The 25,466-nt window shown below is 34.7% G+C and overlaps 6 protein-coding genes and 1 long non-coding RNA gene across 8 annotated transcripts; 3 read left to right on the top strand and 4 right to left on the bottom strand.

Annotated features, from left to right (window-relative positions):
* Window positions 1-838: 838 nt before the first annotated feature.
* Window positions 839-2,858, bottom strand: LOC128391245 (uncharacterized). The gene is made up of 2 exons (XR_008325772.1): window positions 2,740-2,858; window positions 839-2,640 (listed from the first exon to the last, which is right to left on the bottom strand). It is a non-coding gene; the product is annotated as an uncharacterized LOC128391245 (long non-coding RNA).
* A 1,544-nt stretch (window positions 2,859-4,402) lies between these two features.
* LOC128391244 (uncharacterized) lies at window positions 4,403-6,293 on the top strand. The gene is made up of 3 exons (XM_053351095.1): window positions 4,403-4,816; window positions 4,932-4,998; window positions 5,138-6,293. The coding sequence occupies exons 2-3, from the start codon at window positions 4,942-4,944 to the stop codon at window positions 6,260-6,262; spliced, it is 1,182 nt and encodes a 393-aa protein (XP_053207070.1). The 5' UTR covers window positions 4,403-4,816; window positions 4,932-4,941; the 3' UTR covers window positions 6,263-6,293.
* A 1,833-nt stretch (window positions 6,294-8,126) lies between these two features.
* Window positions 8,127-14,707, bottom strand: LOC128391212 (uncharacterized; the record flags this gene model as incomplete). The annotated part of the gene is made up of 5 exons (XM_053351061.1): window positions 8,127-10,954; window positions 11,022-13,739; window positions 13,807-14,025; window positions 14,094-14,219; window positions 14,478-14,707. Coding segments are annotated over 5 exons (6,033 nt in total), but the record flags the coding sequence as incomplete, so codon positions are not given.
* A 150-nt stretch (window positions 14,708-14,857) lies between these two features.
* On the bottom strand, window positions 14,858-17,449 carry LOC128391364 (uncharacterized). Its single transcript, XM_053351236.1, has 3 exons — window positions 17,002-17,449; window positions 15,605-16,124; window positions 14,858-15,086 (listed from the first exon to the last, which is right to left on the bottom strand). Exons 1-3 carry the CDS (start codon window positions 17,078-17,080, stop codon window positions 14,873-14,875), a joined length of 813 nt encoding a protein of 270 aa, XP_053207211.1. The 5' UTR covers window positions 17,081-17,449; the 3' UTR covers window positions 14,858-14,872.
* Window positions 17,450-17,583: 134 nt separating this feature from the next.
* LOC128391360 (mitochondrial nicotinamide adenine dinucleotide transporter SLC25A51-like) lies at window positions 17,584-19,604 on the bottom strand. The gene is made up of 2 exons (XM_053351232.1): window positions 19,464-19,604; window positions 17,584-19,272 (listed from the first exon to the last, which is right to left on the bottom strand). The coding sequence occupies exon 2, from the start codon at window positions 19,047-19,049 to the stop codon at window positions 18,081-18,083; it is 969 nt and encodes a 322-aa protein (XP_053207207.1). The 5' UTR covers window positions 19,050-19,272; window positions 19,464-19,604; the 3' UTR covers window positions 17,584-18,080.
* A 40-nt stretch (window positions 19,605-19,644) lies between these two features.
* LOC128391355 (katanin p60 ATPase-containing subunit A-like 1) lies at window positions 19,645-22,527 on the top strand. 2 transcript variants are annotated; one of them, XM_053351226.1, is made up of 4 exons: window positions 19,645-19,784; window positions 20,005-20,225; window positions 20,472-20,541; window positions 20,821-22,527. In XM_053351226.1, exons 2-4 carry the CDS (start codon window positions 20,058-20,060, stop codon window positions 22,143-22,145), a joined length of 1,563 nt encoding a protein of 520 aa, XP_053207201.1. In that variant the 5' UTR covers window positions 19,645-19,784; window positions 20,005-20,057; the 3' UTR covers window positions 22,146-22,527. The 2 variants fall into 2 exon arrangements, with proteins under 2 accessions (XP_053207201.1, XP_053207202.1); XM_053351227.1 differs by lacking the exons at window positions 19,645-19,784; window positions 20,005-20,225 and adding an exon at window positions 20,292-20,345.
* A 738-nt stretch (window positions 22,528-23,265) lies between these two features.
* LOC128391362 (elongation of very long chain fatty acids protein 6-like) lies at window positions 23,266-25,329 on the top strand. Its single transcript, XM_053351234.1, has 2 exons — window positions 23,266-23,903; window positions 24,639-25,329. The coding sequence occupies exons 1-2, from the start codon at window positions 23,626-23,628 to the stop codon at window positions 25,255-25,257; spliced, it is 897 nt and encodes a 298-aa protein (XP_053207209.1). The 5' UTR covers window positions 23,266-23,625; the 3' UTR covers window positions 25,258-25,329.
* Window positions 25,330-25,466: the final 137 nt, after the last annotated feature.

Here is a 25,466-nt window from a genome sequence, read left to right as displayed (position 1 = left end):
AAATCGACCTTTTCGTGTAGAATATATTTGAATAACTGGTCGGAAGTTCGAGTTAAATCACAAATAATAGTATTTGAGTCTATATTTCCTTCAACACAGATCAACGAACATACGATTGCTTGGAATCGTAATCGGCTGATGAGCTTTTCGTCGATAGTAAAACAAAATTTCTCAAGGATTTTATATGTTTCTCCTCAATCGAGAAAAGACCTCAGCCAATTTCTCTTCAGGCAAATGTTGAATCACTTTAATTCTGGAAAAGGATTTTGATCCTGAGTTCTCAACTATTCCAATACCAAGACAATTCTCGATAAATGCTTTCATCGGGGTTAACTGTAATTTAGATAAATCTTTTTCTAAATTTTCTAAGCATTTGAAATCGCTTTGTTTGACGACATAGAGAGTATTGAAATCGACAAAGTGACTCAAGTATGTGCGTTGAAATTGGTCGCTATGAAAAGCTCGAGATGCTGATTGCCAAAGATCAATACACTATCAAATCGATTTGATGGTGAATTGAATTTGAATGGTGATTCATGTTTACCTTTTGAAAATATTGTTCATTCTTGGCAGCAGGGCAACTATCGATAAGATCACATTCGGGACTCCAACTGACCACATTTCGTTTCAAATGTTCATATTGTGCAAACAAAAAATACTTTTTCTCTGAATTTTGACCAATACTGAATTAAGATGTTCTCGGAGAAAATTAAAACCAGATAATCTCGTTAACAGAAACGCTTAATTTATCATGTCTAATCGAAAAATAACCAAATTGGTTTTCAATCTTTTGTTAGAGAAAAAGGGCTCAATGTTTTTCTGAATAGAAAAAAAAACATTTATTATTTACCTTTTTTGTGCTTTTATTAATAATATCGTTTCCTTTATTACAGATCTAACTGTGATTGAGATCAGCAATTAGTATATTTCTTAAAAACAGTATCTAAATCACAATTGATTGAACGGTATCATCGTATCTCTATTAAGAATTATTATCATCATCATAAGCTCAGCATGGACTGATTGATCGAATGTCATTTTTAAAACCACAACCTTCAGCACCCCAATCACTGTGGCAACCTGATCCTGGTTCTATCCTTGGTCCGATTCTGTTATTACAGTCGTATTCACGGTAAACTCGGACACAGTTATCGCGAGTATTAATTGACTCTACATTGTCCTCAGCTCTCATCTCACCACAACACCGAGTAAACCACGGCCCATTACTGGTACCACCTTTACAACAATAACAACCCCAAGGATGTTCGTTACATAGAAATACAGCATGGAGATTAACACAGCCATTAACATCGACGTATTGTGAACTACCTTTTTGGCCAGTTTGCGAGAATAGTATAACGCTAAAACTATCACAGAAAGTAATAAAGTAAATAACAAAAAGTAGTCGGGGTAACGAATTCATTTCTGATAAAGTTCCAAGTCATTTAACTGTTTGTTATTAAAGTTGCATATTTATAAAACTTTCATTGAGTACTTTTACTTGTTTACATTTTCAGGTTTATATCGATTGACAGTCAAGAGCTTCTTATCTCCTTAGAGTTGATGATAAACAAAAGGTTATGTAGAAGAGCAAATAAGTTAAATATTAAATTATGTAATCAAATCAAATCAAACATCATCACATTTAAAAGATCGGTTACTTGTTGACATAATTGTCAAACCCCTTGATAGGGATAAAAGTTGAAGTTAATGGAGGCTTGGCCCTCTTTGACCCTTTGAAAATCTCTCAGTCAGTTAACTAATTAAAAAGTTGATTCTGATTTCTCAATCTTACTTCCTAGCTCAAGTGATTCTGTTAACGAGAAATTTTAGTGATAATTGTAACTAAGTGGTAATAATAATCGTTAGATTTTTTTATTCAAGATCAATCAACAGTTATACATCGTAACAATTACAAGATAAGTTTTTATCTCTATTTGTTGACCTTTTCATATCATGACCTTCATCTTTATCATCTTTTTAGGTGAGTTAAGTTACTGATTAGTTTGTTTACCTTGGTCTTTTTTAAACGAAACACCCTTCAGTTTTTATTGTAGCCAACGATTCGTTGGAAACCTCAACCTATCAATGTTTAAGTGTTTGAGCTTTTTTACAGATCCAGTTTTCAATTTTAGTCTACTAATTTTTGATTCTACAGAGCTTCAGCTGATGATAAGGCACTTGCCACAGGCTGTTGGTGGACTGAATGCCAATTGAGCGGTGGTACAATATGAATGAAAAAGAATTCTCTATTTTTATGTCAAAAGAGTCTGTCTGTTATTACCAGCAATCGATTCGTAAATTTTAACAATGAACTTCAAGATTAGCTGATTCTATTAAAAACAGGACGAATTTGAAAACAAATCTTATTAGCAAAAGTTGATCAAATAGATAACTATTGAGCCACCAAGTCTCTCGAAGTGTCTCAATCATATTCCACATCGGGAGCATCGACATTTTCTTATTCTTTATGCAAAGCATATCAGACTCGTTACATGTTAAGATACCCGAAAGAGTCCAAGGGCTTACACCCGTTCTTGTTGCGAAACGATTTCCTTGCAGATTATGACTTTGTTTCTTCGGGTTCAATCACTGAAGTTTACAATGAAATGACCAAAGATAAACTTGAAGATTGTTTAGCTGAGATCAATAAGAATGACAAAATTACTAAAGTTAGTTACTCATTATCGTCCAAGAAATGTAAAGTTGGTTCTAACCTGGGAACACTAGTTAACTCACCCAATTACTGTAAAAACTCTGTGTTTCCTTGGAACTGGAGATCTGGCAACAGGTTCGTCGTCAACTAAAACGACTGGAGTTGCATTAAGATCTCGACGGGGTATTTTCGATTGTAATCGTAAACTACCAATTTGGTCAGTTTTCTTCCAACAAAGTTCGGACTTGAAAAAATTCCGTTAAGTTACTGAATAAACTCAAATCCATTAAGAACAAGGCGAGAAAAAATGACATGAAGGCAACGCAACGAGCTTCATGATTACCAACTGTTGTAGATAAAGTTTGGGATAAACATAAAAACTCAACAAGAAACCATGAGATGGACAAGTAAAGTTGAGTCGGATTAACGAAGTGAATATCATGAAATCCAGAGATTAAATAGATTAACAGATATACGAACATGGTAATTGGATAACTTGGAAGTGAGATTATCTTGAGACAAAGATCATTAATCTCTTGGGTACTTAGAAAATGACAGTTGATAATTTGATGATTACGATAATTGTTATCTCGCAGCAAGGAATTGACAAACTTTTGCCAAGATAAACGGTCATTCAGCTCATTGTTAGTGGTCAGTATTCGGACAATTGAACCTAAAGATAAAATGGACATACAGTAAATCTCCATTGTCTTTCTGATTCTCGATGAGCTAAATCGATCACCTAACAATTCAATTATCGTTAAATTGTTACTTGCGAATAGAATGAAAAATCTAACGATTACTATGAATGAGACAATTTCAATCAATCGGTAATAAATTAATCTCCATTTGTTAATTGTAACTGTTTTATCGTAACCACGAAGTATCGCCAAGAACAATTTACCATAAAGTTCATGGGATAAAAGCACTTGATTAGCTTTAGTTAAATTGTTGTCGTTAATTTTTATCGATAATTTTAATTGTTTACTTTTCACTTGATTTGATTGTGAGGATTTACTATAAATTTTTGATAACATTTTCAATATAAACTAATTCACCAATAATAATAACTGTTTATTTGTTGATAGTTGGGATTAAACTTTTTGATTTAGTTCACATTTTTATCATTAATTGTTGATTAGTTTGACAATTGATACAATTTATCATCTATTAGATAGACAATTCATTAAATTGTCGATTCATTTTCTTTCCAAGTGATTAATGAATGATAATTTGATTGACTGACTTTTTCCAAGAGCTTAATCTAATTACTATGACGTAAAAGATATTGATTAAAACCTTAAAATCGTTAATTAGTCAATAACTTTAAGAAGATATTAATAAATTGTCAATTAAATTCGTGAGACTGTAATATGATGACAATTGGCTCTCATTTCTTAATTGTAACCTTGGGAATTATGAATCAATTTGATTAAATCGATTCAAATAGAATTGATTAATCAATCAATTGCTCACCAAGAGATTACCAAACAATCAGTTTTAATTTAATTGTTGATTAAAGATACAAGTATCAAAAGGAATTAAAATGAAGACACTTAAATGACCAGAGTGTTGACCAAACATCACGATGGTCACCAGGCCAATTAAAGGTCATTCCCCAATCAATTGAGAGGGTCAACAATCGAGAAAACCTTAATCCAGTTTAGATTTGATAAAAGAAACAATTAATTGTTTACATGACGAAGATTATCATTTTCTGTTTAGCTATTAATTGTTAAAATTAGTAACTTTAACACTAAATTGTCAAAAAGACAATTAGTTGAAAGAAAAGTTTCTATGTAAATAGAGAGTGAAATTTAAAAGCGTCTCAATTGAGCTTTAGAATGGATTAACTTTGGCTTATCTTTCGTGTTCCAGTGGGTCCTCTCTCATTAATCCAGAGGATTTGTAAGTCTCATTGTCATTTTTAATTCGTCCACAGTTCAAAGGTAATTCAACAGTTAGAGTCGATTGGTTTTCTTCAATCAACTTCCTTCAACAAGAGAGTTTCTTTTTCTCAGCTGATTGTTTTTCGGCTGCTTTTTGGTTCCCGTTCTTGTCCATCTTTTTCTGTTGCTCTTTATTTTTGTGCTAATTTAATGACCACTGATTTGATTAATTGTGCTAATTAAATTTCTGTTTAATTCTATTCTTCGTAATGTAAGTTAATTAAAGAATCGTTTATGTTTAACTTGACATTGTTACTCAGTTTTCTCTTTTGGTTTTTCTTTTGGCTCCTTAATTGTCTCATTTTTTTCTCTTCTTCTTCATTTAGATTAATCAAAATGGATTCCAATCTGATGCAAGAGAAAATCAGTTATGCCTTCACTTTGGGTTTACAGGTAAATCTAATTTGCTAATTAGCCTTTTCATTTATTTTCTTTAATTGTTCCTTTTAAATGTATTAGTCGTTCAATGGTTTTAACGGTTTGTTTTGTTTTTGTTTTCTCTCTTTTTTTGATTTCCATCTAATTGTTATAGTTTAACAACAAAGAGAATGCAACAGAGAGCGAATCTGGTGACAATTGTGATGAAAATTCTACAATTCAAATGAATCATGTTCCAGAACCATCTTTGGTTTACACGCTTAAAATGAAGCACAAAATTGATGGTGTTGATTGGAGAAGAGAAAATCGCTGGAAAAATGTGAATGTTCAAGCATCCGATGGATTCAGTTTACTTTTTCATGGATCATTGTTACGTCAAGTGACAGATTATTTTCTCCCTGTTTCTTTGTCCACTCCTGATGCTCCGATGGAAGATTTTTACTGCCCTTCGTTTAAAAAAGATGGACTTTTGGCCCTTTATGACCTTATTTACAAAGGATATGCGACAATACCTCGCAATATGGTAATTGATATTCTTATCCAATTAAGTGCAATAGATTCTACACTAATCAAACAAGAAATGTTCGAGAATCCCGATCCAAAGGATTCTAAACCTAAAAGTGAAAAATCAACAATTGTTGATAGAAAACAAATCAAAAAACGATTAACCTTCAAACAGCGAATGGCCCGATTGTTTTTATCTTACAACAAATTTCGACCCAAGAAGAAGCTCCAAATGAAACAGAAATGGAAAGTCACAACTATTCCCGAATCAAGTCAACCAATTATCGATTATCATGAACCAACACCATCATTACCATTACCAATCACATATCCACAATCATCCTCGCCATCATCATCACCATCACCACCACGTCCTTCACCTTCACCAACACGTTCACCAACAAGACAACTTTCGCCATTGTCCTCGCCGATTAAGGTTTTAGCAATTTGTGATTCAAATCAAGTACCAATAGAAAAACCAATTGATATCCAGACAATTGATTTAGCAACACCAGACAGTTCACCTATGAAAACACCTCAGGTAAAATCTCCATCTAATTGTCCAGAATCATCGTCGGAACTTTTGATGGCCTCATCATCACCTTCACCACCATCAACACCACCGCCAATAGAACTGAGAAAGACATTAATTCCACCCTCAATGTTGACTGAATCATCAAAACCTAATGTTTATAAAAGAGCAAGAATGTCAACATCAAGAGGAAGCTACTTGCAGACAATACGAACACTGAAACAAAGAAAACTATTAAAATGATTACGATAACAATATTACTTTTTCTAAATTATGTTCGTCACAAACTGATTTAATTAATTATTCAAGATAGTCTCAAATACAATCCAAAGGTGAGGTGAATGCAGAGTTGAGAAGTGAGAAGAAAATGAAGTTAAAGAAAAAATTTGCGTCCGCTAAAAATGTCATCTCGATTTGATGAGAAAAATTGAACATTGGTGCCTTTAGATGGTCCATTTCGAATTAAAATTGGTGCTAATCCTCGATAATATTCCCTGATACCATATTTACGTAGCTCTTTGAATGCATGGAAAGTGTTGTGAAACTGGTGATTGTATTTGAATCTTGTAACAAGTTTGAACTTCGAAGGGCGTAAGAACGGCTTCCATGCATCCGGCAAGTAGCGCTGAGACTGTTAACTTAAGATTGGGATGAGATGTGAATAGATCGAAATGAGTATCGAGTAGATTTTGGAATTGGCTGAATGTTCCAAACATAAGAGATACACTTGCAGTTTTCTGAAGCAGCGGTGGTAAAAGACCTCGATACAATTGATATAAACCCTCTTTCCTCATTTGAGATAAAGCGTAATTAGTTTTAATTCCACAGGCCATTTGTCATTTATAAAAGAACAAAGAAGTTTAAAAAAGAAAAATTGAGTTTGGAAACCAATAATAGAATTTAATTAAATTCGAGGAACAAAATACATTCAAGATAGAATTTAATATATTAGTTATTATTTAGATTCAACAGAGAAAGGATAATTTCAGCTGATTGAACGATTGTTGGTTCAGCAGATTCACCGATTACTTCAGACAATTAACGATACAATTAGAAAGGAGAGATGGCAACAGGTAAGTGATTGAGGTTCATTGTTTTGATTTGGGGTAAATTCAGCAAAACCTTTTTGAGCAAATTGTTTTTGGGCAAAAACAGAATAGAACATTTTTACTTTTAGATTAAAATAGTTTAATCAACAATGAATTTGACTTTAATTTTGGGTACAGAATTGTGGTTAATCAAGTTCAGAATCAAGTTAAATCCATCGGATTCCGTTGTTAGAATCAAATTGTTCACAAAATTGAATCACAACTAAGTTTTTGTCTTAATTTTTGATATTATTTTCATTTGATTAGCAATTTCTTGTTTTGCTCAAAAAGGTTTTGTTAAAGTAAATTCGCTGGAGTTGAATTGCTAGTTTGAATCTTCACCATTGTTTTGCCTCTTGATTTCAACTCTTTCTGTCCGCCTTGCTTTTGATCGAGGTCGTCTGCACCCTTGACTTTTACGGCACCGGAGGATTCATCCCCACCACTGTTTTTACTTAGTGACTCAAGTCTATTGACTTTACCCATTCCCATTAGACGGCTTTTTAAAACACTTGACTTGTATTGTAAACTTGTACCAATGAAAGCGATCACAAGAATCATAAAGGCTTGGACTAAGTTGAAATTCATATTAACGGATAGATTTTTAACTGAAATAGTGAATTAAAAATACGGTAAACTTGTAAAACTATTCAAGAGAAGCTTAGTAATTTAATGGTTAGAAATGAAAATTTATCCCACTTATATACGAATTCCAATATGAAGTCATTTACGTTTTGTATACACAATAAGTTTCCAATATCACTCAGTTGATTAAATAATGATCTTCAAATTAGTATTAATAATTGTTTCAACAAAAACAGTTATTCAATCAGCTATTTTTCTAGTATTTTGATATTTACTTATGATGACCGGAATTCAGTTACCCAAAAAATTTATTTATTTTTATTTCATTGGCTGACTGTGAATACTGATCTTTAAGTCGATTTCAATATCACTTTCTGAATAATTTGAAATCATCAAGATAAATTGATTAAAGAATTTAAATATGACGATTTATGTTTTTTTACATTTTAATGCTCACTTGTTTAATTGATTACATAAGTTGATTGGTTCGGCAAAAGAATTAGCTTAATATTTTCTAGTTGATTAACTTTTGTTCTTAAAATTTTTACAACCATTACAATCACAAAAGTCTTTTCCAGCTCCGCACCAACCTTGCGAACTGCAACAATAATGAGTCGGCGAATCTGGATCACACTCGGCTTCATAAATTCCGTCTACTTTTGGTGCTTTTGGTCCACAAGCTCCTCCGAGGTTTTCTCCGTCTTCTAATGTCCACCACTTTTTGGGTCCCCATTTGTAGTTGGGATTCTTTCGGAAATCGACACAACCCGAGCAGGTACAATGTTCGGGTGTTGCACCACAATAACCGCCATTGGAACAACAATGATTGTTGTCATCGTCCGGGTTACAAATTGGATATTGTCCATTCAATTTCTCGATCTTTCGTCCACATCTTCCTCTTTTACCATCGGGATCACTTAGAATGTACCATTGAACAGGAACGGAGGGTTTAATTGCTCCTTCTAAAATGATCTTGGGATTTTTACCAAAGTCTTTACAAGAAGGACAATCACAGAAATCGGGTCCAGTTCCACAATAACCAAATTTACCGCAACAACTGTACCCTGGGTCATCAGGGTCACAAACTGGATAATAACCTTTGTAAAGAGGAGCTGATTTACCACAAAGTCCTTCTTTGTCGCTTCCATCTTCGGGTGTCCACCATCTCTTTTCATCGATTGGTGAGCAAACGTGTTTATTGTCATTTGGATCAGTATTTGAACACAACGGAGCTTTACTGACGATATCAAGTAACGTCAGTTCGTCGTCGTCCAAATCAACAGCCCAAACCATCAAACCACCGACATTCTTATCCACAGCATATTTAACTTTCTCTCCTAAGGATTGTTCATTCTCGAAACCTAAGAAGGTCTTTGTACTTGGACTCCAAGCATAAGGTGTTTTCGATTTCTCGTGGAAAGTAACAGTAAATGAAGGATTCGACAAATAATCTGATCCAATTTTATCCCAAGGAACAAAATCTCCTTCGAATTTACCATTGACGGCAGTCGCTGTTCTCCACATTCCATCTTTACCATCAACGGGATCCCCGACATTCTTCCAATACCTTCCATAGAAAGGAACACCCATGTTCAATTTATGAGGAAGTTTCGATTTACAAGTGTAATACTTAACAGTCCAAGCGGTGTTGGTTTTACCAGAGAATCGAGGTGGCATTCCGAAGAAAAGAGGTGCAGGAGGACCAGTATATGCTCCCCATTTAGAAGCCCAAGCACCGAAGTAATCGTAGGTCATGATATTGGCGAAATCGGCATATTTAAGTAGACCAGGTAAATCGAAACCAGGGTCAAGTGTCCATTGTCCAGCAGCACCAGCGAAAGATAATAAATATTTGTCTTTTCTTCCCTTTTCTGATTGTAAGGAATCAAGTAAACCTCTCATTTCTTTCATCAGGGTGACATAATTTTCTTTATCGGATGGAACACCTTCATTGGCACCTCCGGTTACTGGGTATTCCCAATCGATATCGACTCCATCGAATTCCCAAGTCTCGATCATTTTGATAACCGAACTCATGAATGTTTGTCTCATTGAAGGAGAAGAGGCAATGGCACTGAAATATTGAGAATTCTCCCAACCTCCGACTGCGAACATAATCTTAACATGTGGATACATACTTCGAAGTGACATCAAGTGTTCTAATCGTTTTCTCGCCTTTTCAGTTTCTTCTGCAATGTTAGCGCTGTTCTTACGATCTGGTGAACCAATGTTGATGGTTCCATCGGCTGATGTCTCTAAGAAAGCATAAATTACATGAGTTAATTTCTGTAGCATTCGTCCAGTTATTGGTTTCTTTCCCCACGAAGTATAATAACCGATGATTCGTTTACCACAACTTTGAACATTCACTTGGACTGAACCATCACCATTATCTTCAACCCCACCAATAGGCGAATCACTACCATTAGCACCGCCTAAAGTTGCAAGTCCTGCTGCGAGTCCAACCAACGATAAAGCCGATTTGAAGTCATTGTCATCAATACATCCACGACCCAAACCTCTGTCAGCTTGTCTCTTTTTCTTGGTTTTACCCTTCGGTTTTTTCGGTCCCTTTCCTCGCACAATATCATAATCGATTCGTGCAAAAGCAGCAGCCCAAGCATCTTTCTCATCATCAACCAGATTATTTGCCGCTGCACAACGTAAAGGATTCACCGGAGTCCAATTTGTGGCTCCAGCCGCAGCTTCAGCTTCACGACCTTTGAACAGTTCAGTTGCTGTTGAAATCCATGGATTTTTACCTGAATAAAGTTTACCGATTTCCGCTTGAGAAAGCGGAGTGAAAATTTGTTTCCTTCGCGTTTCTCTGTCTTTTTTACCAGCATCACCCGTTGAGATTTGACTATTGTCAGATTTAAAACCAACGACAACAGTGTTATCACTTTCATCTTCGTAACATAACAACTTCCAGAAACACGAGGGAACATCAACTCCACCCAAAGATTTTGATTTGCCGATCGAGGCATCACAAACACCCGTTGCGACAAGTATCCGTTTTCGACCAGCGAAACATCGGACATGAGCTTCGAGGTCTCTCCAACTTCCAACGTTGGTAGTTCTGTCTGCCGGGGCTTCGTTTAAGTACAAATTAGTAGATTGAGCAGCTCTTGGAGACCACAGTGCAACATTAGCCGGAGTCAAATGACCTTTTTGCCAATTGGTACCAGAATAATCGCCATCGTCCGCTTGTTTAGTAGCCAAAGCTGTACATGGGTACTTTTTCCATGAGTGTTCTCGATTCCTGTTCGAATCGAAAATACAGTTGAAATTAGAACATTTTTCATTCTACTTAAAAGATTGTAACTTACTGGAATTTTTTCAAGTCCGAACTTTGTTGGAAGGTAACTGACCAAATTGGTAGTTTACGACTACTATCGAAAAGCACACAATAAGCAACAACGTTCTTTGATGTTCCTCCGATGCTCAATCTCGATTTCGGTGTTTCAAGGACAATTAAAACTTCTTTACCTGCTTTACATGTTTTAAGTGTACATTTTGGCGCTGGATTCCAAACGAGAGTCTTACCCGTTCGAGTGCATGTTACCGAAGGATCGTTCTCATCATATCCAGGTTCGCACTCGAAATTACATTTGGCTGTAGCCTTACGATTGTTGCATTCGCTTGTTGTTGTGTCAATAATGTTATTGACATTTGGTCTTGCACATCCCTCACGTTTACCGTCATCTTCATCGTCACAGTCGTTTCCAGGTCGTTTCCGACCATTAGTTGCTCGTCTCTTACGATTAGTGCGATTGTCGCGTCTTGGACATTGGCTTCCTCTTTGATCTTTGTCTCTATTCTTGTCGTTATTATTATTGTTGTTGTTGTTATTGTCTTTGTCCTTCAATTTTTTGTCCTTAGTGTCACTTTTACCGATGCTTTTCTTGACATCGTTCTTGGCGATTTTGCCTGTATTACCAAGCGCTTTACCAGCAGCACTTAAACCTTTGCCGAGGATTTTGCCTCCAGGAATAACTGTTGTAATAAGATCGAGAGTTGATGATTGAAGTAGATCAGCACCTTTTTCTTTAACCTTGTTCCAATCTCCTTTGATAACGGCACCTCCAAGTTCAACAACATTTTTAACATCGTTAACAACTGGAATCTTCATGAAAGCATCTTTAGCACCCTTAAGATCACCTTTAATTACTTTACCAACGGATTGAACAACACCTTTAGCTGTGTCGACAACAGTGTTGACAGTTTTTTTCACTGTATCAACAATTCCTTGGCCGACTTTCTTGAAAAAGTTACCAATCTTATCGAAAATACCCCGTCGAGACCTTAATGCAACTCCAGTTGTTTTACTTGACGACGAACCTGTTGCTGGATCTCCAGTTCCAAGGAAACACCCATAGAAATCATCAGGTTGGAATAGCGGTAATCGATTCAATGATTCCAAGTTAAACTCTAAAGTTGATGTTCGTTTGTATGTAATCGTTGTATCTGAGGCTTTCACCATCAAAGAATCATCGTCTTCGTAAAACCAACATTGGCCACTATTGGAAGCGTATGAAACGCTGTAGTATCCGCACCAACTTTTGGCGTCATTTTTACAGTAGTTAGCACAAGTCTCCTCGCAATTGCGACAATCTTTCATATTGAACTTGGCTTTGCTGGTATCGAGAGTAACTCCATAGATCGCTGAATAATAAGCTAATGATGAAGATATTTCTGGATGTTTAATCATAGTAATTAACCCCTGATTGGGTGAGTTAATCAGTGTTACTTGGTTAGAACCAACTTTACATTTCTTGGACGATAATGAGTAACTGACTTTAGTAATTTTATCATTCTTACTGATCTCAGCTAAACAATCTTCAAGTTTATCTTTGGTCATTTCATTGTAAACTTCAGTGATTGAACCAGAAGAAACGAAGTCATAATCGGCAAGGAAATCGTTTCGCATCAAGAACGGATGTAAACCCTTGGACTCTTTCGGGTATCTCAACATGTAACGAGTCTGATACGCTTTGGATAAAGTTTCGGGAACAATTTCCTCTGAATAGGCGACGTCACCGTTAACACCAACACCGAAACAATTGGGATTAGATAGACAAGAAACCATTCGAAGAGTTGATACTTCATTCGCTAAATCGAAAGATTTCGTCATTATACTATCTGGACAAGCGATTAAATTGTTGTCAAAAAGTTGGCCTGAATTCTCGGGATAGTAACAAGTTCGACACCCGGTCGCTGAATCACAGCCAAGAGCTCCTGATGTGTAACATTCTTTCGAGAAATAAGCAGAATGAGTTAGATTTTTCATCTTGGTGCAAGAATTTTCTACAGTGGTCTTGGAATTGGCCAGAAGATCTAAATTGTTCTCATCTCGAGTAAATCGCCATGAATTATCGGGATTAGAAGCTGATATGTCGTTCAAATCGAAGGCTGTTAACCAACCATAATTCAGATCAATATAATCGATTGATGAAACATTGGAGTACATTTTACATTGAGTTGTATCAACGTTAAAGGAAACATGTTTACAAGAATCTTCCTTTGAGCAAAGTGTCAAACAATCACGAAAACCTTGGGTCTTTTCAACGATCTTGTCAAAAGTACCAGAAATTGAAGTATGTCGGGAATAATACCAATTCTCGATTACTCCTGAAGGTTGAGTCATGAGAACCGTTTTCCATCCTGGGTCACTTGTAAATAGACCGACAGTTGAATTGAACATATAACATGTAACTGATTCTTTATCATAAGAAAAGGCTAAACAACGAGCGTTTGCTTCACAAGAAGCGAAACAATCTTGAAAATCGACATTCGATGTTGTATTACTTGGAATACGATCAAGAAAGATGTCGGTCAAATAGACCATCGGAAAACTGGGACATAAGTCACACATTCGAATCCCGTCATTTTCACCAACACTTATAATCACCTCTTTTCCTGGATCTAATTGAGTACATTGTAAATTGCTTGGTGCCAATGTAAAGTTACGAGCCTTAAGTAGTAAATATTGGACGAAATTTTCATATGAACCTCCCGTTAATGGTTCAACTTCAGGTGGGAGTTTTCTGATCAAATGAAAAGCACCAAAGGGTCAGCGATCAAAATGTAGTTCGATTTGATTGTTTCACTTACCGATCTGGATTCTCACAGCATTGGAATAAATCTCCATCTTCACATGGTTCAGAACTTAAGAAATCGAAACCAACTGGACAACCTCGAGTTGTCTCGTTTTTAAGTTGACAAGTTGACCACCAGCACTCTCGAGATTCTGGTTTACTTGGTGTATCTGGTGAACCCACACAACAATAATACTCTTTTCCGTCGTCGCATTCGCGTTTATTTTTCTCGGTTCTGTAAAAAACGCAATAGGACGAAGACTTAATCATCAAAGTACCGATTCTAAATTGGATCTAATTTACCGATTATATTGAGCGCAACCAACACTGGCCCAGCTATTTTTTTGACAACCAGTCCACCAACAATCAACTGTAGGTGGAGGTGGAGGTGGAGTTGTTGTAGTTGAAGTTGTAGAAGTCGTTGATTCCCTGTTAATTATCAATAGTTGAAACAATTGATCATTTAAATTATTACATTTTATCTCAACTGTCAATTAATTTGATTGTGTAATTGATGAAACTCATTAGTTACAAAAAAAATCAAAATAATTGCAAAACTATTAATATTTCAGCTTTTTGTCAGTAATTTAAATCATTAATCACTCAGCGTATCTGATTCAAATTTAAATGCAAAAGTTTACAACTTGAATGTTCACAATTAATGTTACGATCAACAATTAAACTTACATATTTGAATTGGACGATTTTGGACAACAATTATATTCTTTGCCGTCCTGACAGTTTCGATTGGTCTTTTCGGTCATGTTATACTGACCGCAACCGACCACAGCCCAGTCGTTTTTCTGACACCCTGTCCACCAACAATCAGATTCAACTGAATTTACTTTACTTTGGTCAGTACTTGCGGTTGAAGGATTACTAGGAATCAATAGAAAGATTAATTTAGTTGTTCCAATAAGTTAATTGTTTCACTAAAGCTCGAAAGTTTGAAAACGATTGAAATTAGATGATCAATATTAAAGCGAATCATTTTCAGTGTTTCTCTGGTATCGTTAATTGTTTCACGATAATTTAAAGTTGATTATCGTAATAGTCGAAATGTGGACTCGTCATTAATTGATCTAATTAAACTTACTTATTGAATTGGATGACCTCGGACAGCAATTGTATTCTTTGCCGTCTTGACAGTTGCGATTGGACTTTTCGGTCATGTTATACTGACCACAACCGACCACAGCCCAGTCGTTTTTCTGACACCCTGTCCACCAACAACCCGAATCATTTTCAACTGATTTCATTGCGACACTTTGGTCAGTACCAGCGGTTGATGGATTACTGGGAATCAGGAGGAAGGTTAAATTAGTTAATCCAATAAGTAAATTATTCAACATATTTAATAGAAGCATTTTCGACGATAATTGATTTCTCTCTCATCTCCTATTGTTTTACCATAATTTGGATATACAATTGTACTTATGGTTGTCAATGTGATAATCAAAAAAGGATTTATCATTAATTGTCCCAATGAATTAATCATTTCCTTCGTAATCCTAAATTGTGCAATTTGTAATTTATCACAAACATCATTTTATTAAATCACCTTGAAGATTAACATCCTTTACATTGCTGATTTTCAGGGCTTTTAGTTTATTTACCAATAACATCATTAGTTAATTGTCACCGATTAATTTATGATCTATTATACTTATTTTCATCTTTGATACGATGAAACAATTCAGTTAATTTACTTGACATTGTTTATCGTTTTCTACTGATTATTTCATAGTTCTCATAAAATACCAACCATTAATAGCAATTAAATTGAAGAAATTGATTGATAAAATTTCACTCACTTTGATGTCCGAGCAACTGAGGATTTTGAAACTGGCTTGAATGCTCCTGATCTGGATCTCGACATGGGCTGAGCTGTGGGTTGAGATGTTGGTTGAGGGGTCGGGGGAGCGGTAGATGTGACCATTGGCTCTGACTTAGGAGCTTTTGTTGGTTCATTTGCACTTACTATTGGTTGAGCTGTAGGTTTCATTGTAGACTGAGGTGGTGGTTGAACTGTAGACGTGACCATTGGCTTAGTAGCTTTTGTTGCCGTTTCGGTCATTTCTGCATCTTCGTCAGTGTCTTTATCTGTATCTGTATCTTTGTCAGAATCTTTATCCATATCTATGTCTGTATCGGTATCCTTAGGTGACATCGAAGCGGGACAACAATGGTAGTTTGTACCATCTTCACCGCAATCCCTGGTTTCGATCTGAAACATGTTCGAGGTTGAACAGTCGATCGCATCATCAGCATCTTCATCTTGACAACCAGTCCAAATACAACCATCACTCGATACACCATTTGTTGAGTCAACCGCTTTATTAATTAATCATCACAATTGAGAATGGAAAAGGTTTTATTAATATTGATAGTTTTACATGGTAAAAACAATTGAGAAACAATCAAACAATATTAATCGATGGAGAAAAATTGAAAACAAGTTGATCAACAAATCACCTGAACTACATAATAACAAGATCATTAACCTAAGGTTATTTACTAAAAGCCAATGGTCAAGGTTAAGGTCAGTCCCCGCTCATGATAATTACCTTTACCTTGATAATAAATTATCTAGTTGTTTACCAGTTTTCACTTTGATTTCGCAATTTTAACTTGTTATGAAATCAGTTTGATTGTTGACATGATAAAATGAAGCAAAAATTAACAACAAATTTAGTTGATTGTTTCAAATAAAGTTCAGTGAATGATTTTGATGATTAAACTATAACTATGATTGATATTAATAAATTCATTTTTTACCATTAATATTAAAATTTATCGATAAATTGTTTTGTCATTTCAATCAATTGTTCTGAAAACTGAACAATTAAAACTTAATTTTCCTCAATCGTAGTAACTTTTATCGGTCTCAATTTAGCATCAAATTGTTGCTCCAAAATTAGATTATCAATTATTTCAATCAAACTCGAACTCGTATTTAAATGTTCAACTGATTATCGAGAGTTATGATTACAATGAGAACGTACAAACAATTTAATTATTCATAAGAAATCAAATTGAATCAAATCTCAATGACCAATATTTACTTTTCGAGAATCAGCAAAGTTTAAATTGTTTATGATTCGTTAATCAGTCTGATTTATTAATGAAATGAGAAAATCGTTCAATTAAGTTACGATTGTTAATAATTTCTGATTATTCGATTACAATTAAAAAGGTTCAATCGACTTACCTTGAAATTGTAACAGGAAACATTGAGATACAATCAACAAAAGCCAGAGATTTGATCCATTCCGACTTAATTGTATCATTTTGATTTTAAATTATAATTAACTTTAGATTAACTTAATATAAACGTTGACCCATAATCAGCATCAATCTAGTAAAACTATTATATTAAACAGATAGAAAACAATTTAATTGCTAAAGATGAATCAAGTGAAGTGATTAAAATTTCGGTCGATTAAGTTGAGCTGAAATTACAGCTCTTAATGAACAATTTACTAATGAAAAATCAATGATCAGCCAAAGTGTTTTTATACCAACAATTAGGTTTCTGATCATTTAAACTGAGCATGATTACATTTGTTAAAATACAAGTTGATTGTCGATGTAATTAACTAAACCGGTTCATCGGTTCATCGGAAAATGACGCGAATCAAATTAAAGTGTCCAAGAAAAAGTTAATCAAATCACTTAAATGACCCAATGTTGGTCAATCAAAGTGAAATTTGATAATCACTAGAAATCTGGAGATTGAGCAAATTGTCAGGATCAATCCTGTTAATTATCACAATCAACTTTCGATACATAATGAAGTTTATCAATTTATATATATTATTTGTTAATATATTCAAATGTTGCATGTTTTTTGGTTGATTAGGTTTTGCAATTTTTAACTGTATCGGGTGTTTTTTTACAATTCAGGGAATTTACATAATAATTATAATGATAATGATACAGGGTAATAATATTATTTTGTGTTGAACAAAAAATTAAATTGTATTAATAATTTGAACTTGCGATTAAATTTAATTTCAACGGGACATTAATTTGTATTTTGCTTTTTTCACGGCTGATACTCTATATTTTTATATATCTAAACTGGTTTAGTTAATTATCTAAGATAATCTCATTATAATCCACTGGTGGGGTAGATAGAGAGGTGGCAAAGATGATGAGGAAGAGGAAGCAGAAGAAGATGAAACCAAATAAAGAAAAGATTTGTGATTTATATTGATGAAGAATCAGTGTCATTGGATAAAAATGTCATCTCAGTTTGGTGAGGAAAACGTTTGATACTCGATGGTGTTAACAGTACATTAGTTTCCTGAGCATCTCATAAGAAGCATTAATTATTCCCCATGAGATGAAAGATCTGGTGAAATTAAGGTGAGCACCATAATAGATTTTGGTTATACTTCGTTGTCTCTCTTCGTAAACTAACTTTATGGCACTGGAAATTGTTAAGAATTTACTTCCACCGGTTTGGGTTTGCACTTTTGTTTTGATCACATTAACGGGATAGAAAAGGGTACTAATCAAGGCACCGATTAGAGCGCCGGATATAAAATTTGTGACCAGTTCGGACCACCAACCATCGGGCGAGGGAAGAACGTCTTTCACTTTCCCTCGGAAACTGAAAAATAGAACATTAGATGGTCCATTTCGAATTAAAATTGGTGCTAATCCTCGATAATATTCCCTGATACCATATTTACGTAGCTCTTTGAATGCATGGAAAGTGTTGTGAAACTGGTGATTGTATTTGTAATCTTGTAACAAGGTTTGAACTCTCTCGAAGGGCGTAAGAACGGCTTCCGTGCATCCGGCAAGTAGCGCTGAGACTGTTAACTTAAGATTGGGATGAGATGTGAATAGATCGAAATGAGTATCGAGTAGATTTTGGAATTGGCTGAATGTTCCAAACATAAGAGATACACTTGCAGTTTTCTGAAGCAGCGGTGGTAAAAGACCTCGATACAATTGATATAAACCCTCTTTCCTCATTTGAGATAAAGCGTAATTAGTTTTAATTCCATAGGCCATTTGACGAAACATCACCTTGTTGATCGGAAAAGTGAAACAAATATTGATAAAAGCTGCACCATAACCACAAACAAATTCCCGATAATCCTTCTGATCGTCAATTAAACCATCAAGAGGTTGACTACTTTGTTTATCATTATTGTAGGAAGAAGACAAGGTTCTAATGATGCTGGTCTGTTGTTGTTCATTCTGAATTTGTTGATTTGATGATGTTTTCAGTTCCAATTCCATAATAAACAATATTCAAACCAGAATATAAGAAGAAGAGACAAAGTAAGAGAATATTGAAACCAGAAACTATTGACTTATGAATTTTGGTCTTGTTATACTATGAATAATAAGAAATCAACAGGTTAAAGACCATCCAGGAGATTCAGCAGGTCAACTATCAGGTCCATACCAGGCGAATGAAGATCAAATTAACATCGGACGACCAAAAGAAAGGATGAAACGACTATTTGATTAAGTGGTTAGTAAAGAAGAAAAAGCAATCAGAATGTTTACGTTTTGTACAACAGAGAAAAAGGAAAATATAGAAAGAAAAAGAGAAAGAGAAAAGAGAAAGGCCAAACAGGAAGAAAGGAAAAGAGAAAAAGAAAAACAAGAATCAAAGTGAATCAAATTAACCAAAATTGATGGACACACATTTAAAATGAACACAATTACAATTCAGTTGGTAATTGACACCAACAAATCATGAAAAGTTGACCTCATGATTTGATTGAAGAAACAAGAGAGAGACTAGTAAATGTTGATTCTCTTCAACTGGACAAGGTTGTTGATTAGCTGAAGTAAAGGTTGTGACACAGAATCACTACTCCATCAGCTGGTCCATAAATAGATCACAATCATGATATAAAAAGGAAGAGAAAAGAATAATTAATATTTACAATTAAGAAAAGAAAAAAAAAGAGAAAAGACCAAACCACCAACAAGGAAAAGACAAGAAGGTTTAATAGAGAAAAGGTAATTTCAAGGAGACTTTTTCTCTTCTATTGGATCTGCGTAGGACTTTAATTCTTTTTCTATTTTGACAATAACCTTCTTTCTCTTTTCTCTTTTCCTTCAGTTTCGTTTTTCTACTCACCTGATTTTCGGTTCTTTTTGTTTATTTGTTTATTTTCCTTTTTCTCTTTTATTGTAAATGTTCATTTTTTAATTTCTTTTCTTTAATTTGGTTCACTAGATGAAGTATTTCAACTGTTGTTAAACGATTGGTGGTTCAGTGAGATTGTCAAGATGAACATCAGCATAACCGATATTTGTGAAAACACTAAAATGGGAAGAGAATTTGCTCTTCTTGGTAATTACGAGACTTCACTGGTCTATTACCAGGGTGTTGTTCAGCAGATTCACCGATTACTTCAGACAATTAACGATCCAATTAGAAAGGAGAGATGGCAAGAGGTAAGTGATTAATGTTTAATTGTTGGTGTTAATTTTCTCTCTTCTCCCTTCATCTGTTGTTTCCACTGTTGAGCAGATTCTATGGTTACTCATTTCTATCAATTAAAAGGTTCTCTTATTGTTGGTAGAATTTACTTTTTCTTCTTCATTTTCTCAGCTATCACATCTGATAACATGGACTTTTAAGTGACATTTTTTTTTCTATGTTTCTAATCCTTTTCTATTTCTCTATCTCTCATTTTCTAGATCCAACAAAAGATTGCAGATGAATATGGTTATGTTAAGGATATTCAAAGCCTTTTGCTTGGATTTCGAGGTAATCTTTGGTTGATTCGATTCGCTTTCCCCACTCACTTCTATCATAATTGATGAACATTTTTAGCTTAATTTCATTTAAATATCAAGGTTTATTGATTTATGATTGCCAACGTAACAAGATGATGAATTGTAAAAGCACATCTAACATTTAGACTTGTCTTGACAATTTCAACATCTTTATCTCCATTCATATCGTGTTTCTGACATTTATTCATACGTTGATTATTTATTAACATTCATCTATTTATCTTGATTTTTCAATTCTTCTCAACTTTAGGTGATCATCATAATAATCGTGTTGTTGGTCCAAACCGTCAACCATCACCAGCCTTTACTCTACCTGACCTTGATCTAAATTCTGATCCTAATATTTTCTGGCCTTCAAGTAGCAATAACAACTCACCAAGAGATGCTGATGTTTGGGCTCCACCTCCTGATCCCAAGCCTAATTCAAATGCAAGAAATTCACGAGCATCTAAAAGTACCTCAAGCAAAATAACCTCATCATCAGCTCGAACACCGACCAATAAAACTATATCCGCCAAGAAGACAAACGATGGCAGAAGTACTAGTAAAACATCAAACAGCTACAACAGTTGTTCCCAAGGAACCGGAGATAGTGGAGCCAGGAAGAAAGGTTCATCTACGAGTAAAGATGAAGCCGAAGGTGAAAAGAAATTTGAGATTCATGGACCAGACGCTGAGCTGGTTGATATGTTAGAACGTGACATACTTCAGAAAAACCCGAATATCAAGTGGGATGATATCGCTGATTTACACGATGCCAAAAGGTTACTCGAAGAAGCTGTCGTTTTACCCATGTTACTACCCGATTTCTTCAAAGGGATTCGACGCCCATGGAAAGGTGTCTTAATGGTTGGCCCACCAGGAACGGGTAAAACAATGTTGGCGAAAGCAGTGGCCACCGAATGTGGAACCACTTTCTTTAACGTGTCATCTTCAACATTAACTTCAAAGTATCGAGGTGAATCAGAAAAACTGGTTCGAATATTATTCGAAATGGCCCGTTTCTATGCTCCAAGTACCATATTCGTCGATGAGATTGATTCCCTTTGTTCAAGAAGAGGATCTGATACCGAACATGAAGCATCTCGACGAGTTAAATCCGAATTACTCATCCAAATGGACGGTATAACGAACAATGAAGATCCAGCAAAAGTAGTTATGGTTCTTGCGGCGACAAATTTCCCTTGGGACATTGATGAGGCCTTACGTCGACGTTTAGAGAAACGTATTTACATTCCGTTACCAAATAAGAAAGGCCGTGAGGCCTTACTGGCAATAAATTTAAGGGACGTTGAAAAAGCTCCCGATTTAAATATAAGTGATATAGCTGAACAATTAGATGGTTATTCTGGAGCTGATATAACCAACGTTTGTCGTGATGCCTGTATGATGGCGATGAGACGAAAAATCGCCGGCCTTACTCCTGAACAGATTCGTGCTCTATCAAAAAGTGAACTCGAACTGCCCGTCAGCCCAGAAGATTTTTTCGAAGCCGTGAGAAAGGTAAACAAATCAGTCTCCGAGGAAGACCTTTTGAGATACGATAAATGGATGGCTGAGTTTGGATCAACATAATCAATGAATCACGGAAAACACAATCAAATTAAAACGAATCAAAACGCTAAAATGATCACCAATTCTCCCTCCAATCAACAATCACAATCAACTGTAATTTTTCATTGTTCACCGTTCATTTAATCGCAATCTCGCCAATCTTTACAAACGCAATTATTTTAGTCATTCCAATTACCCCTTTCTTTTAATTACTCCAATTGTTGATTTTAATCAGTTTCAATTTCAATTTGAAATCCTTGAAAAAAAAAGTATTTATCATTTATGATATTTATGTATGACGATAATTAATTGTTGTAGGAGATACTTTATCACTAAATTGTGACTTAATTCCAGTTACAATGTAAATAAAATTATTACAATCAAAAAACAATATGATCAAACAATCAATTTGTATCAATAATGTTAATCACCTTAATTATGAACGATGAAAAAAAAAATGATGATAACTAATTACAAGGTTTAATTGTAGAAGAAAAAAATTTGCGTAGGTAATTAGATAATTAACCTTGTTGAGAATTAATTGTCCTCGGTAATCAGAAAAACGTAATCAAACTGATTAACAAAAATGAAACAGAAAATTTGTTACAATCAAAATACAATAAGAAAATTAAATTAAATTAATCTGAATGATCAATTCAAATGAAAATCAGTCAATCTAGAAAAGTTAAAAATCAATTGATCAGTTAAATGTGATGGACCAATTAAAAGTACAATCAACTAATTGTTGAAACAATTAAAAAAGTCTCACAATTAAACTAAACAGAGAATATGAATTATCAAGGTTACGCAATAATCGGCAAAGTTAATTATCACCGATTGAAACTCTCACACACCCAAACAATTAACAAATTTGTGAATGGAAACAAAAAGTTGTAATTAAAGTTATTACTCTTTGGTAGAAATTAAATTTAATTATTGGAAAATTGATCCAAACAATTGAGATCAGAATTCAAAGTATCAATTGCAAAGTGTCTCTCAAGTGTGGAAACATGTGAATCAGCATCTTCCACCTTCACCATCACCATCATCACCACTCTCTCATCATCATCATCATCATCCAACATCGGAAGACATCATAACCACACCACTTGTCTTTCTTTTTCCTCTGTCTACATTTTTTTCGGTTCCTCTTTTGTTTTTCTCTGTCTATTTTTCTCTCTCCCATTGACTCGCTCTCTTTTTCAGTTGTGTTACTCATCTAGTATTTTCTTTAGAATCGCTTTTCAGTTTTCGCTTTCACGATTGATTACATGTTGGAGTTTAAAAATGACCTTGATTCATTAGTGTCCATCGGCTAATTTTCTGTGTGTGTGAGAGAGAAAGACTTTAATTGTGTTTGTGTCATCCGGCAATTTAAATTCTCTTTATTAGAATAATTTATTTCTCCCTTTCCATTTGCTCTAAGAGGTTAACCCTTGACTCTTATTTTCCCACTCATTTTTTGTTTGTCTGTTAATTTGTTGTTTCTTGTGTTCGGACAATGGATTCTGCTACTGGTCAAGCCACAATTCAACAATCAAGTCACATTTCACCAAATTATTCTTACATTTTCCAATTCGAAGAGTCATTTGAATACCAAAAGAAACGAGAATGGATGCAAGAACATTGGCATGAAGCCTTTTACTATGTTGCTGTTTACATGCTTCTGGTTTTCGGTGGTCAAGCTTACATGTCCAGTCGAGAACCTTTCAAGCTTAGGAGAGTCTTAACCCTTTGGAATATCGTTTTGGCTTCTTTCTCAATTGTTGGAACCATTAGGTGTGTATCGCCATTTTCCATTTGAGCCCAGTCAATCCTTTTCTTTCTATTCTTTTGTTCTTATTCTCCCACCGGTTCCAATTGATCATCACAAATCCGGTGTTTTCTATTCTCTTTCTTTTTCTCTGTCTTCTTCTCTTTGTCTCTCCCTCTCTTTTTTTTCTCCTTTTTCTCTAATTTGGTTTACTCTTTCTACCCAAACATATCCTTCATTCTGGTGAGAATCATTAACAGACCCATTCACCCATTAACAAGAATTCATCTTCACCAGTTTGTAGAATTAGATGAGAAAATGGAAATTCTTTTCAGACATTTTATTCTTTCGTCTGGTTAGTTTTTCTCTTAACCAAACTTTCAATTGAAAGAAAAAGATCAAATTGTTATTAGTTTTCTATTCTTTCCATTCTCTATCGAAATCTCTCATTCTCAGTACTCATTGAATTTCCATTGATACTATCTAATCTTATGGAGACTTGATTATCCAGTAGAATTTGTTATTTTCCGTCACTGTGATTTTCGTTGATCAGTTTTTTCCTCGCTTCTTATTAGCGTTAAAATCTTATTCCCCCAGAATTAAAGTCTAATAAGATAAATTGTGAATAGTAACTAAATATAACCACTTTTCTTTTTTTCTCTCTTTTTTTGCTTCTTGTTGTTCCCATTTTTACTGTGAATTTTTGAGCTCAATGATTTTCTATTCTAATGTTTCCATGTTTTTATCTTTCTCTTTTTCAGAACTTTGCCTGAAATGTTTCATGTTTTTCACAACTTCGGCTTCTACCATACAGTTTGCAATCCAAGTTACATTGAAGTGACTCGAGTCTCTGGCTTTTGGACTTGGATGTTTACCTTATCCAAAGTTCCCGAACTCGGTGATACTATTTTCATTGTTCTTAGAAAACAGAATTTAATCTTCCTCCATTGGTATCATCATATAACTGTACTGTTATTCACATGGTACAGTTATGGACAACACATTTCCCCTGCTCGTTGGTACATTTGTATGAACTATTTGGTCCATTCGATTATGTACTCTTATTATGCTGCCCGAGCTCTTGGTTTCCGAGTTCCAAAACAATTAGCCATGATTATCACAAGCTCTCAGATAATTCAAATGGTTGTCGGTTGCTATGTAACCTATTATGGTTATGCTAAAGCTCAACAAGGTGTCTTCTGTCAAATACCCGAAGGAACCGCTAAATTAGGACTAATCATGTACGGCAGTTATTTTGTGCTTTTCGCCAATTTCTTCGTAAACTCATACACCAAACAACCTGTTTCCAAAGGATCCAGAATATCGTCATCATCTTCATCATCATGCATCGAATCAAAAGCCAAAGCAAAAACTCACTGATCAACTCGATAAGATTAAACAAAAAAAAAGAGAAAAAAAAATCAATCAAATTAAAACCAATTCTAATCTCAACCCTTTTTTTGCTAATCATTCGTGGTGATGAAATCATTTCACAATAAAAGGGAAAGTCTCAAGTCCAACATGAGATAAAAACTTTTATCGGAGTAATTGAGTAATTCAGATGAAATCCAATTGAATCTAATTAACTA

This window comes from Panonychus citri, unplaced genomic scaffold, assembly GCF_014898815.1.
Source record: "Panonychus citri isolate SS breed McGregor unplaced genomic scaffold, ASM1489881v1 Contig00134, whole genome shotgun sequence".
NCBI classification, from domain to species: domain Eukaryota; kingdom Metazoa; phylum Arthropoda; class Arachnida; order Trombidiformes; family Tetranychidae; genus Panonychus; species Panonychus citri.
This window is presented reverse-complemented; position numbering and strand designations above follow the sequence as displayed.

Bases quoted from the DNA above. Each gene is read 5' to 3' on its own strand.
- LOC128391244 (XM_053351095.1), top strand. From the start codon at position 4,942: ATGGATTCCAATCTGATGCAAGAGAAAATCAGTTATGCCTTCACTTTG. The intron at 4,999-5,137 runs GTAAATCTAATT...TAATTGTTATAG, and splicing joins CCTTCACTTTGGGTTTACAG to TTTAACAACAAAGAGAATGC.
- LOC128391364 (XM_053351236.1), bottom strand. From the start codon at position 17,080: ATGATACAATTAAGTCGGAATGGATCAAATCTCTGGCTTTTGTTGATT. The intron at 16,125-17,001 runs GTAAGTCGATTG...TAATTAATAAAG, and splicing joins TTTCCTGTTACAATTTCAAG to CGGTTGACTCAACAAATGGT. The intron at 15,087-15,604 runs GTGAGTGAAATT...CCTGATTCCCAG, and splicing joins TCAGTTGCTCGGACATCAAA to TAATCCATCAACCGCTGGTA.
- LOC128391360 (XM_053351232.1), bottom strand. From the start codon at position 19,049: ATGGAATTGGAACTGAAAACATCATCAAATCAACAAATTCAGAATGAA.
- LOC128391355 (XM_053351226.1), top strand. From the start codon at position 20,058: ATGAACATCAGCATAACCGATATTTGTGAAAACACTAAAATGGGAAGA. The intron at 20,226-20,471 runs GTAAGTGATTAA...CTCATTTTCTAG, and splicing joins GAAAGGAGAGATGGCAAGAG to ATCCAACAAAAGATTGCAGA. The intron at 20,542-20,820 runs GTAATCTTTGGT...TCTCAACTTTAG, and splicing joins CCTTTTGCTTGGATTTCGAG to GTGATCATCATAATAATCGT.
- LOC128391362 (XM_053351234.1), top strand. From the start codon at position 23,626: ATGGATTCTGCTACTGGTCAAGCCACAATTCAACAATCAAGTCACATT. The intron at 23,904-24,638 runs GTGTGTATCGCC...TCTCTTTTTCAG, and splicing joins TCAATTGTTGGAACCATTAG to AACTTTGCCTGAAATGTTTC.